At 35.0% G+C, this 13,119-nt stretch overlaps 1 protein-coding gene across 1 annotated transcript in view; it reads left to right on the top strand.

Annotated features, from left to right (window-relative positions):
- LOC142335835 (uncharacterized) overlaps positions 1 to 13,119 on the top strand; it is a 115,648-nt gene that overhangs the window by 331 nt on the left and 102,198 nt on the right. The window contains exons 2-7 of the mRNA XM_075384163.1: positions 542 to 729; positions 3,250 to 3,406; positions 4,280 to 4,442; positions 8,397 to 8,574; positions 11,515 to 11,601; positions 12,110 to 12,282. Coding sequence (XP_075240278.1) covers positions 542 to 729; positions 3,250 to 3,406; positions 4,280 to 4,442; positions 8,397 to 8,574; positions 11,515 to 11,601; positions 12,110 to 12,282 — 946 coding nt within the window. The remainder of the gene's footprint in view (positions 1 to 541; positions 730 to 3,249; positions 3,407 to 4,279; positions 4,443 to 8,396; positions 8,575 to 11,514; positions 11,602 to 12,109; positions 12,283 to 13,119) is intronic.

Raw genomic sequence — 13,119 nt, 5'->3', positions numbered from 1 at the left:
AGGAAATTTCATGTTGTATGTCACATTGACTTATCATTCATCGTATGGTTTAACATATTACCATTATTGGCGTCAGGAAAACAAATAGACGAGTATAAATGTACACTTTTCGCTGCTAGCCAATGAGGATTGAAAAAAAGTAATTCTGTTTTCTGATTGACTGATAGCTCCGCTCCGTATCTCAGTAACCAAATTTAGATATCAAAGTGGCGTATGGCTGTAAGCGAAAAACAAAAAGATAGCCGTGTTTTTAAGCAGCTATAATCAGGCTGTCAATCTATTGTTTCACCCTTTTCACCCTTTTCAAACTTTTACGCCCCAGGACGCACGCGGTATTTTTTCACATAGCAACACGCTATATTACAACACATAAATTGTAAACTTATATGGCCCCTTAAAACACTGGTTGGAGGGGGGGGGGGGCAGAATAGATCCCAGTCTGCTTATTTCCTTATGCTTGGGAAACAACCGTAGTTCAAATTTCCCAACCTCCAACCCCGGTATCTTCTGAGATGTGTATTTTCAACGTAAACTGTTGCAGCGCATGTATTGCGCGCAATTCTGGACCCAAAAGAGAAACGAAAACGGGGAGGAGCAGCTGCTGCAACCCACGCAGCCCTGGCACCCATTGAAGACGAGGTTGTCATGGCTTCACCTGTGAACAACGAGTTGCAGAGTGAACTAGATGACACGATATTCAAACTAAACGAGAAAGAAGAAGAGAAAAAAGTGAGTTCTCTTTCATGAAATTATGAAATTGTACCAGGGTTGTATAATTAATTTCATCAAATTATCACAATGGGTAGAATAGGCACATAGTCCCTTACTTAAAAAAAACATCTGTGTTCAATCCCGTGTCGAGGTTTGGTAAAAAAAATAATGTAAGATTGGCGGTGAATAGCGGTGAAAAAAAACTTTTTTTCACCGCAAAGCGCCCGCATCTTTTAGCGTTGAATGCGGTGAATTACACTTTTACTCAAATTCAGCGCAAATCTTACATCTTTTAGCGATTTTTAGCGGTTGCACCTCGATCCGGGATATTCCAGGTTCGTAGAAGCGAAAGGTGATCGCAAATAATAGTAAACCTGGGTCGAGGTGTCATGGTTGACATGCAGAACATCACAGGTTCCACGCCATGTACGGACGTTTCTTTCCCTGAACTTGAATTCCGCAAATGCTGTGAAAATATGAAATTTAACGTCTAAAAACTACAATTCTTACAAAAACTCACCGCTAAAAATTGCAAATTTTACAAAAATTCAGCTTTCACCGAATTCGTTGTCAAGAATGCGTATGCTTTGCGGTGAATAATATATTTTTTACCGCTATTCACCGCAATTTATATCTTTTTTGTTCGGCAAAACCTCGAGGCGACCCCGGAATAATAGCATACAGTATTCAACAAAGAGGTCAGAAACCAAGATCACTTAAACGATTGCCATTAATCTTAGGAGAATATAGCATCCATAAGCAGTTGAAAATTATGATCCAAAAAGTAAGTTTTTTTTTAAATCAATATTGCTACAGCAATTTATTTCAATGTCTTCAAGTTTATTGACATCACCAAAAGTTTGACCCAAAGAAATTTTAAATGAAGGTTTACAGCAAATAAAATTTGTATACAGGGTAAATTGGAAAAGTAAATCGGATCAACGAACAACTAGTTTTGTTTTATTTAGTACCGCAAACGCAAATAAATTTTAAGGCTTAAAAAGATACTGATAATTTCTGAAAGCAATGGCCACCATTTCTCTTACAAATCTAAAGCTCTACAACTGTAATACTCTCTGATTTAACAGCGCGTTTGCATGCTTACTGCATATGCCTTTAGGCTAAGACCATATATGATAGGATTCCAAGAACTTTTTGATCTTTTTTGAAACACCAAGAAGTAGTTTGCAATATCTATATTAAAGAGACAAAAGTTTACAAAAAAGATTAGGAAGTCAATTAACAGCGCTGGACCGTTAAAAACCTTTATTTCTTTATTAGAATTTTTGTGTCTTTTCGTTTGTGTCCCCCAGTACGTTATGCCCCCCCCACAGTAACAGAGCACGTGCCATTACATAGTAAACCTTATGTAAAAATATGGCTATAAAACGCAAGAAAAACACATTTTAGAGATTTTTTTCTTTATAGCTTCAGCTTAGCGGATGAATCGATAAACTATATCGTTGAATAAAAAGATTTTACTTCACGCTTTCAGATGAATAAAAATGAGTGTCATTTCACGATTTCGCATGCAATTTGTTTGTTCTTAATGCGGAGAGAACAGAAATTAGAGGTTTTTGAAAAAAATAACCCTTCCATTTTTTCCATTCTAAAGTTTGCATTGATCTCAAAAGTGTCAACTAATCTCAAACGATGGTTAAAGAATATTTTTAAATCAACCCGGACTTGAGTCTCAGAGTTTTTTAGTGCTGAACCAGGACATTTCAAGAGTAAAAACTTAGTTCAGTTCAGATACAGTGTATCTCCAGAATACTCTAAGTTTCCTTATTTGCAGAATTTCTTCATTATGACTATATTGAAGTCATAGAGTTCGACCAGGCTAAATTTATCCAGCATAGTCTGAAAATTAGTCATACCCCAAATTTAACTCTGAGCCATATAAAGTCATACTTTTGTAGCTTATAACTAGTAATTGATATAGTAGTATACACACTAATTATACTAAAGCTGGTTTGTAGGCAATTACCACAAAGACCATTTAGCTAAGTGGTTACGACTTGCTGCGCCAATCAAATGCCACAAGCACCCAAGCGGAAGTTCGAATCCCATATAAAACAAACCTTGTTGGCGGGAGTTAAGCTGAATATATTATTTTTCATGAAGTAAATTTCACTCAAAAATCAGACTGGCCAGTGTAATTTGTCACATGAACAGAGTACTGGTCATCCCAAAAAATAGAATGTCTTTAGACTGATTCAGCGCTGATTTGCTCTGCCACCAACCTCCGGGAATTTCAGACGTTTTTACACAATTTTAACCAATGCAAACTTTTGTTCTAACAATTGGTTTTGCGTCTGACGATTTTTGGTTCACTCTTCGTCTTGGGGAACAAGATAAGTTGGTTAAGCCTAGAGTCGTTAAGTCATTGATCAGCCCCCAAAGAGACTGACTAGTCTCTAAGTACTTTAATCACCAAAACTGCTGAGGAGACATAAATCATGATGTGAAGGGCATCCGATTGAGTTTCGAACCCCCGTCTTCACACCCAACCTTCCACCCAAGGTATTATTTATTTAGAAAGCACAAGAGGAACTCAATAGGGCTGAAGAGGCGAGGAAAGAACTGGAGAATGAGAATGTGGGTTTCAAAAGACAGATGGGAGATTTGCAAAGTCAACTTGACAGACAGGCTAAGGATGCCAAAAGGGCACAAGACCAGTACGACCAGTTAGAAGGTAAATCACACAGGGCTCAGATCCCAATTTCATTACTAAGTTTTTTTTGCTATTGAGTTCGAATTCACGAATTCAGAACTGTTTGCTGCGGACGACGCCGTGATTATTATTATTTTTTTGGGGGGGGGGGGGGGGGGTCCTTCACATTATAGCACATTATAATCATCATGATGGGGGCAATAAGTCATATGACCACTAAACCGGTGAAACCCTTATTTTGGGCCCAAAAATGAGGGTTTTGTTCTAAGGCAAACATTAGGCGATCATTATGCAATTCAAACCATTATTAACGCAAAATGTTATTTCTCGATAGATACGTGGTTATCTATCGAGAGATAACATTTGCGTTAATAATGGTTTGAATTGCATAATGATCGCCTAATGTTTGCCTTAGAACAAAACCCTCATTTTTGGGCCCAAAATAAGGGTTTCTAATAGTATTTAGCCATTTAACCATTTAACTTTACGTTTGGATGTCAACCATATGTTGAACAATTTTCTCCTTTGTGACAAAATAGCTCGGAATTGTTTCTCTTTTCTCCGCTAAAAATATGTGACATGGTGAAATCTCAATTCATGTATCTGAAATAAACCCGGGCCGAGGATTTTCCCCAAAATTAACGGGGAAAAGTGAAATGAGTTTTGAAATATTTTTACACCGTTAGTGCTACCCTTAATAAGGGTGGAAAAAGAGTAATTTAAGAGTATAAAAAAGATTTAGAGGTGGAATAAAAGTGTAATTTCTTCAATTTACACTCCTCATAATTACACCATTAAACTTATTTTTACACCCTTATTTTACACCATTAAATCTTTTTATTACAACTCTGAAATTCCGTACATTAATAAACAGTATTCTCATTTTTTTTTCAGATGAGCTGAAGGCTGCGAAGCAGAACTCTGACAAGTTGCAGAGGGAGTTGGAAAGAGAGGCTGATTTGAAGGGCAAAAGGTTGGCTGAATTGGAGGCACAATCTCAGAGGGAGAGACAGGAGGCACTCAAGGATCAACAGAGACTGAAGGAGGAATTGGACAAGTTCGTAGAATTCTAGAATAATTACTGGGATCTTTTCCGTTTCGGCCCCCCATGTTATGCTTCCCCCAGTTACAGAGCACGTGCCATTACAAAGTAAATCATTATGTAAAAATATTGCACGTGCGTCTGGGGGTTGCAAATAATATGCACCCACTAAGCTGGGGGGGGGCACAAACGGAAAAGATCCAAATACTATTATATAGACTCAAAGTTATACTATCAACCGCTCAACTACTAACAACATACAGGTTTAACAACATACCAATTATAAACTACGGTGTCTTAGTATATGGTACAAGGACGTCAGGACAATTTAACCAATGTCATTTCACCCAATGCCACTATACCCAACCTGCCATTTTAGAAAATGCCCTTTACCCAATGACAGCTTTACTTTACCGTATTGTTAAAACTACCAGAACGACTATTTAGCCGACTAAATAATTAAATGGCCCGTGACTATCAAAACCGTCTGATACTATCACAAATGGCCCGTTTGATACTATCACAACCGAACATCGGATAATTGTACGAAAAGATCAAAGAGCATTTTAAAGTTGGCATCGGGTAAAATGGAATGGAATAAAATGAATTGAGTAAATTGTCACGTAACGATTTCAATCAGCAAAAATACACAAAACTCTCTAGAATCCAAAATAAAGCACGTATGCAGGATAATATAATATCTTCAGTAAAGAGAAACCAGAGTCCACCTCAGTGCTAAAAGAAGAACAAAAGAACTACATGTTTTCAGCTCCTCCAAAAACTAATTGAAAAACTAGAAAAAACGTGAATCGGAAAGGGAAATAAAAATTATTCAGGTAAGAAGAATGAAGTTGCCAAAGTAGTCATGTGAGTGGTCTAAGCCCTAAAGAATTGGTGTGAGATTTCGAACACTACTAAACTTCATACTCAAAATCAAACCTGATTTAATCAAAGAAGTGCAAAATCTTAAACAAAATGAGGCAAACTTTTTCCAGAAAAACTTTAGAGGTAACCATTTGTCATAACGAAAATATCGCCACTCTATTTTAATGATCTATCCTGATTTTTTTTCTCCCCTCTTCCGACGCTCTACATTTCCCATAAAATTTTAGGCTGCTACTAGGCATCGTGTGACCATTACTGTACAGACTTTTTGATGGCCTATCAAACGGGTTGTGTTTTGCTGTAGCATTGATAATTACCGTAATGCTTATAACCTATTTGAAAACAATTTTTATAAATACTTTTCTTTAGCATGTGTGAGTGTGTTTGTGTATGTGTGTGTGTGTGGTTGCGCGCGCGTGTGTGTGTGTGTGTGTGTGAGAGAGAGAGAGAGTGTGTGTGCGTGTGTGTTCGTGTGTTTGCATGAAAGAGTTCGCGTGATCTAATCTCACGTATCGCGGTAAACGTTCTTGTCATGCTCAATGGGCAGTTGAGGCATAGATTGTAACGGCCCGTCAAAAATGTTGACATAAATCAAAAATGATAGAATTATCTTGAAAATGGTTGTTTTTGGATTTTTTTGGTAATCTACTTTAAGGAAATCATCTTTGGGCTTTGTAGCTTTTTTTGATCGGGATTTTTTTTGGAGAGATAGTTTTTGTGAGCAATTCTTAGGAAAAGATTTTTGTACCCATTTTGAGGGATTTTGATCAATAATTTCAAAAACTTACTGTTTTTGAGCCATTTTGACAATTGTTTGATCCATTTTTCTTAGTATATGACCGGTTATTACCGTGAATTAAGGAAAAATCAATTTGATTGTTTTTAAAGCTAAAAGATGAGCGGTTCTGACCCTCATTTCTCCTAGTTGTCAATTTTTTGCTTCTAAATTCATGAAACAACCGTCCTTGTTTTTCAATTTTTGGGAAAAGACATATTCCAATCAGTAATTTACGAGGATGCCACATCCTCCAACAAAGGAGACTGCAAAGAAAGTGTGTTTACACTCCCCCTGGAGGTAAAAAAGGGGCTGCAACGGCTAAAATTGTCACGTAAGAGTGCGAAGAGCTGCATTAAGAGCATTAAACCTCCCCTTAAACGAGTTAATGCCTCTTATCCTAGACTCAAATCATTTCATTGGTTTAAAAAACGGCCAAAAACAATCATTTCCCAAAGAAAGCAGTTAAAAATTATTTTTTTTTTTAATGTGTGAACGACGATCATTCAAAAGAAATCATATCGATCAAAAAACGCAAGATCACAAGGAAGACGGTATTATTTTTTTCAAGGAAAAACGATCGTTCCCAAAAATGTCCGTCGAAAGATGTCGTTACATTTGTTTTTTGTGGACAAAACTTAATTTTGGGTCGGATCCAGTACCAAAGACCATAGGTTATTGAAATTCTAGAATCTTCAATTTTTTGATCAAAGAAAATGTTATCAGAAAAAAGTTAGGAAACAATCTGTTTTGTTTTGAAAAAAAAAAAACATTCTATAACATTTTCCAAAAAGGTGTCAAGTGCTCCTGTAACTGAAATGGCCGAAATTTTTTTTTTTTCGTGTGGCGCCTGTCAGATTTTTGTTGCCAAGGAGTAGTTTATGCTATTATATAACAAGATGCAAATTTAAAAATACCCACAGAATTTTAGGATAAGATAATGAGGCATTATTGCATGTTTTTGAAAGAACCGAGATAAAAATGATGTTATGTATCTACATTCGCTACATTCGTGGTGTATGACGAAACGTTATAAGATACTGACCATCTGCTGGTTTTGCTGCCGGCCTGAATGAAATATTAACCAAGAGCCGTTTTTTTTCAAAATGTAATGACCGCCTGCTTTGTGATTTAAAAATACTCCCCCATTTGATTTAACTTGCTTAAAAATCCCGGGTCGAGGTTTGGTCAAAAAAAATGTAGGATTAGCTGTGAATAGCGGTGAAAAAAAAATTTTCACCGCAAAGCGCCCTTATTTTTGAGCGTTGAATGCGCTGAATTTTTGCGGTTTTTAGCGGCGATTTTTTCACCTTATTCACCAAATTTCTTTAAAAAAAATAAACTGCCGTAAAGGGGTTCGAACCTCTCATCTCCTGCATGTCAACAACTTCTTATTCCACTGCCCCATCTGTCACTTACTTCCAGGATTTTTCCTGTGAATTTAAGATAAGCGTTGAAATTATCGGTGAATATTTCATGTAAGATTTGCGATTTCAGCGGTGAAAATTAGCACTCTGCTGGTAGTGATGAAAAATTTTTTCCAACCGCATTCTGCTGGTAGCACTGAAATTTTTTTTCACCGGATTTTGCTGGTAGCGGTGAAAAATTTTCGTTCACCGCTTAAGCTTAAGTTTTTTTCGCTTAAGCTTAAGTAGCGGTGAAAAATTTTCGTTCACCGCTTAAGCTTAAGTTTTTTTCACCGCATTCATTGCATTGAGCGCAAATCTTACACTTTTACTCAAATTCACCTCAAATTTTACATCTTTTAGCGAATTTTAGCGGTGACACCTCGACCCGGGATCCGAACTGAGAGGCCGGCCTATAAACAGAAAGTTGTTGAGTTATATTGATCACGTAAAGATTAAAAAGATTTTGCTCGATTTTTTTTGGGTAATTTAATTGGGGAAATTACCCAGCATTGCGGATTTATACGCTTTCGATAAATGTGAACAATCAACTAATTTTTTTTTAATTTTCTAAATTAAAACCAACAAAGCAAAAATACGATTGAACAAGCTTGAAAATAAGGATACAGAGACACCAAACCGAGAAAACAAACATGCCAACAAAATGACACGCAAAAAGATTGTTCTACTCGACTAGCTTTCAGAAATCCTACAAAAATTACTATTGAAAAATTTTGACAAGTCTTTAAAAATATGTGGTAAAAAGTCTCATTTCTTCGATCTTATGAATAAATCTTGCAAGTTCATCACGTTTCCTTTTATCAAGAATTGTATCTACTTTTTTAAGATATGTCAAGTTTAGTTTACCTTGGTGGGATGAAATATGATATTATGATGTTGCAGGTTGAAGGAAGAAGCAAAGCTATCGGAGGGAGAAAGTGGGAAGAAGTTGAGAGAGAAAGAGGAGGAGATGAAAAGAGCTCAGAGGGAGAGAGATGCTGAAGAGAAGAGACTGAAGGAAAAACAACAACAGATGGAGGATGAAATAAGTGCCATCAAAAGTGAAAACCAGCGATTACAGGTAATCAACTATAAAAGTCAGGCCGATCTATAATTGATAGAATAATAGACTCTTAGAATGGTATATATATATATATATATATATATATATATATATATATTTAAATATATATATATATATATATATATATATATATATATATATATATACATACATATATATATATATATATATATATATATATATAATATATATATGTATATATCTATCTATCTATCTATATATATATATATATATATATATAATATATATATATATATATATTGTATATTAAGTACTAATAGAGTGAACGACAGTCGGGGGGGGGGGGGGGGGGTGACGTCGCCATGGCCATGTATTAAGATAGGGTTTAGATATAATGTAAATAAAGCGATGCTTTTTCAGCTCTCACTCATTTGGTGAATAAATAAAAGAAAGTTTATATATATATTATTTATATATAATATATATATATATAGTGCCAAAGAATGGGTCGCGTCTCTTATCAGGCTATGCTACAAATTAGTAGTGTAAAGACAACGATTAGTTTGATCATACAGAAAATAAAATTAAATAATGCACACAGTATGAGGGTTTAGGAAACATATCCAGGTGATAGAGAGGAAAACATTACATAATCCCGTGTTAGTGAGAAGCTACTGTCGACAATACATACACGTTCTGGCATCCCGGCTTAAGTTAAGCCAGTGTCGTGCTTGAAAAATCTGTGTCGAGTCAGTGTTACTTGACTTTTTTGCCTCAAGAGAAAGGTCAACTTCGAAGAGTTGTAAAAGATCACTCAGCTCTCTCAGTTTTTGGGTGTTAAAAAAGAGTTGTGTCATTTTTGGCAAACTCCGTTAAACAGAAATTTCAAAGCTTAATCATGCTGAAAAATTTATCGAGCTATCATTTTTTTTGTTTTTCGATGATAACTGTTTTTTCTCATAAAACAAGGTTACGGGTGTCTTGTCACGTTTCTCGGATTTACACTACACACTACATGCGAGCGCTATCCTCACGTAAATAAAACAAATGGATGATCCACAACATCCAAATATTTTAATAATTGCTTAAAGTTGGGAAAGACAAAATTCGGTTTGAATTACCTTCGAAAGAGTTATAATTAGAAAAAGGAAAACAGTTATCAATTCGCGTTAATTTATTTTCCTGGTTATTTAGGATTTCAAAACAAAAAAACAGCATGCAATATTTGAATTTCTTTGAAATGGTGCTTCATTTTTTTTTCAAAATTATAATTTCAGTTTTTTTTTAATTACATGACATAAACATGCGTCATTTCCAGTGCCAATTAGAGAGCAAAAATTTTATCTGAACTACTGTCGGGAATTTCGTCATATTCGTAATTTTTAGTACATTTCCACCAACAAATGCTAAGCACAAAAGACAGTTTTTCAGAATTTAGCTTAGTTGGTTTTTCAAAATGATAAAGATTTCTGAATTTAATTGTTAATAGGATTTTCGCTATAGTTCGGCGATTTTACGTAGCGTAACCATTAGTTCAAGCGCACCAGCGTTTTAAACACTTTGATTCGACAATTGGTTTCCTAGCTTAGCTTCAAAGGGAAAGGAGAAAATTTGTGTTCTACTTTTTGCATTTCACACAAAAAGTAAATTTTGTTTTGTTTTGTAACTCATAAATATCTTGTAATTTCTAAGAGAGACAGCATATTTTGGATTGAAGTTTTCATTAAACAATTTTATAATGTCCAATTGTACAAATCGGATTTTTCCGCTGTTTTTTTTCAGCCAATGAGTGTTTTAAAAAATATGTTTCCGTTGAAAAGATACTTTTTATTTTTGCATTCATATTTTGAGAGAAATATAACTGACGCCGAGTGAGAAAAAGTAATTTCAGCTGGCGGAAAGTTAAGATATCAGAAATATAGTACCTACAAGTAAACTTCTTTATCATCCACTTATCGCGAGTCGTTCTTCTAAAATTTTCTCGGTTGCAATTAATATGAATAGCTAAATCATAAATTTGTGGCAATATTTCAAAATTATGTTCTGGCATTATCAGAAACTTTAAGAAGAAAATTGCAGGTTTTAGCGTGCTGGTTGATACAAGACAGCCACTTCTACGACCAGGTGACTCATTTATCTGATTTTACTGTCTTCAAAAACGACATTAAAAAGCTGACATTTGAAGCCTCGATGGTAATTTTGTTTTTCGTTTTCGTTCAAATTTCTCATATTCAGCTCCTGTTTTTTGCTTGAAAGACCTAATCTGAAGTTATTTAAATTCTGGGTGATTTTGCAGAAAATTTAGAACTTAGCAAAGTTCGGTGTGCACAGTTCAGTTCGGTCTTTGTGTTTTCTGTTTTTATCAATTACCCTGTAGACCACAAAAGTTTGATCCATTTAATTTTAAAAGTGTGCTAAATTAAATACAGGGTACGACAATCACTTCGCCCAAAAAAGCTGAAAATTGTTTTTGCTCAGCCTCAGTTTGCTGCAATTTTGATCTGCTGGACCTTGAAATGCCTGCATATGTATCAATCAAATTATCTGCGTTATCTTTTTTTCTCTATAAAACTCAAATACATATAGAATTGAAATCAACATAGTATTATTTAAATCAAGAATCCTATTAATTCAAAGGAGTTTATTGCATACCAGGGAATCCCTTCCATACAGTCCTTTGCTATATCTACAAGTTGACACATTTAAGGATGGATATAAAAATCTAATTACCAAAATGGCCTTTATTTATCTCTTATTTGCCTAATTCCCCATATTGGTCGGATTTTCATCACCTACGAGCAATATTGTCATTTCTCTCATATGAAATGTTCGAAGGCGGCGAAGATAAAATACTCATTCATGTACGATTATTTAAAGGGATTCTCTTAAAAAATCGATCTCATTTACTGCCCACTTACAATTAAGTACCAAAAACTACATATCAGTATTGTTAATTACCGGTTTATCATATTTTAGAGTGCGAAAGAGAACGAGTTAGAGAAGCTGAAATACGAATTGGACAGAGCAAAAAATGACGCCACCAAGGACAAAGGAGCATTGCAGGTATGATGATGTCATTGAGTGCGAACGAAGTATTTAGATCACTGTTTTAGACCCCAGCTGAAGTATAAGTACGTGTTTGGAAAGTTAACAGTACAAATGAACTATTTGTATAGATTAAGCGACTCTGATGAAGTTAATTAAAAAAGTCTCGCATCAGTCTAGAACCATACGCAGCACTTTGAAATACAAATCTGAATTTTGATGTGAACTTGCTTGTCTTTTTTACCACTTTGAGTTCTCAAAAGGTGGAACTGTATAAAGGAAAGTTTGGCACTCTAGACCAACACTGCAAAAACTTGGTTTTTTGAAACTTTCACAGATTAGTATTTCAATTATGCAGTTTAAATGTTCTATCTGATTTTTTGGCACAATCTCTAATTTAGAAGTTTTTGACTGCCTAGAAAGTGGGGGAACTTTCTCGGTTTGATTGACTCTCACACACCTTAAGCACCTTAAAAATCAAATTTGTGATAAATTATTAACATTGTGCTTTTTTGTTTGTTGTCAGGCCGACATGGACAAATTACGGGAGGAAAAAGAGAAACAAAAACAACAAATGGAGGAAGAGTTGAAACTAAGCAGACAGAAAATGGACCAATTGGAATCGGAGGGAGAGGAGAGATTGAGAAAAATAAGAGAGGCGGGAGACAAAGCTAGGAATGATTACGACAATAAATTGAGGTCGGTTGCTAAGGCTATGTTTGCTATTCCGTTTGGTACGTTAGCTATTACGGCTAACAAATACACACACACTTGGTAGAAAAAAAGTAAAATTTTGAGGCTTTTAGAGGACAATAACAGTGACAACTATTTCAAATAGCAGAAAAAAATTTAACGAACTGAAATCATGAACATAAAATGATGAATTTTTAAGAATCAACCCCAACTAATTACGGTCGAGTAACAAAATTTTTAACCGCGATAGTGAAGACAGCGGCATGGCCAATAAAATACTTTACAGAAGCTCATATAATTATAGAAGATATAATTTAAAAGAGTTTTTAGGATCCGTTAGGTTTTTTGAAATAATTTCTATCGAAAATAGCAGTAAACTTGTCTGGAAGCATAAAAAGATATTTTTTTGCTTAGTAAAAGAATCGTGGTTAATCTTTTCAACGCACTTTTCTCTCCTCCATCTTTCAATTTATTAGGATATCATTTGGAAACACAAAAATTTTGATTTAATTTGAAAATTTCCATACCTTAATTTTCCATACCTCTAATGAGTGCGGTAGGTTTTGGTTCAATGGTTCAATGGTCTTTTTTCCATTAGCATTGATGAAAATATGGCTTTATATAGCTGTCTTTGCTCCCAAGAATATGACGTCGCCTAATATAAAAAACAATGCAGATTGGTGGTTCCTCCGAATCTCAAAAGATGAAAACGCATGCATGCTGAATACGTTATAAGCATTAGTGAGCAATAAAATTGCATGTAAAGTATTGCAGACTCAAGAATAAACTTTTGCTTGACTCGACAATTTTTAATTCAATTTTGAGAGTCAAGCAAAAGTTGAG

The sequence above is a fragment of the Convolutriloba macropyga genome, chromosome 3 (genome assembly GCF_964194025.1).
Source record: "Convolutriloba macropyga chromosome 3, txConMacr16.3, whole genome shotgun sequence".
Lineage (NCBI taxonomy): Eukaryota > Metazoa > Xenacoelomorpha > Acoela > Convolutidae > Convolutriloba > Convolutriloba macropyga.
Note: the sequence above shows the minus strand (reverse complement) of the source record. Positions and strands in the feature narration are given on the sequence as shown.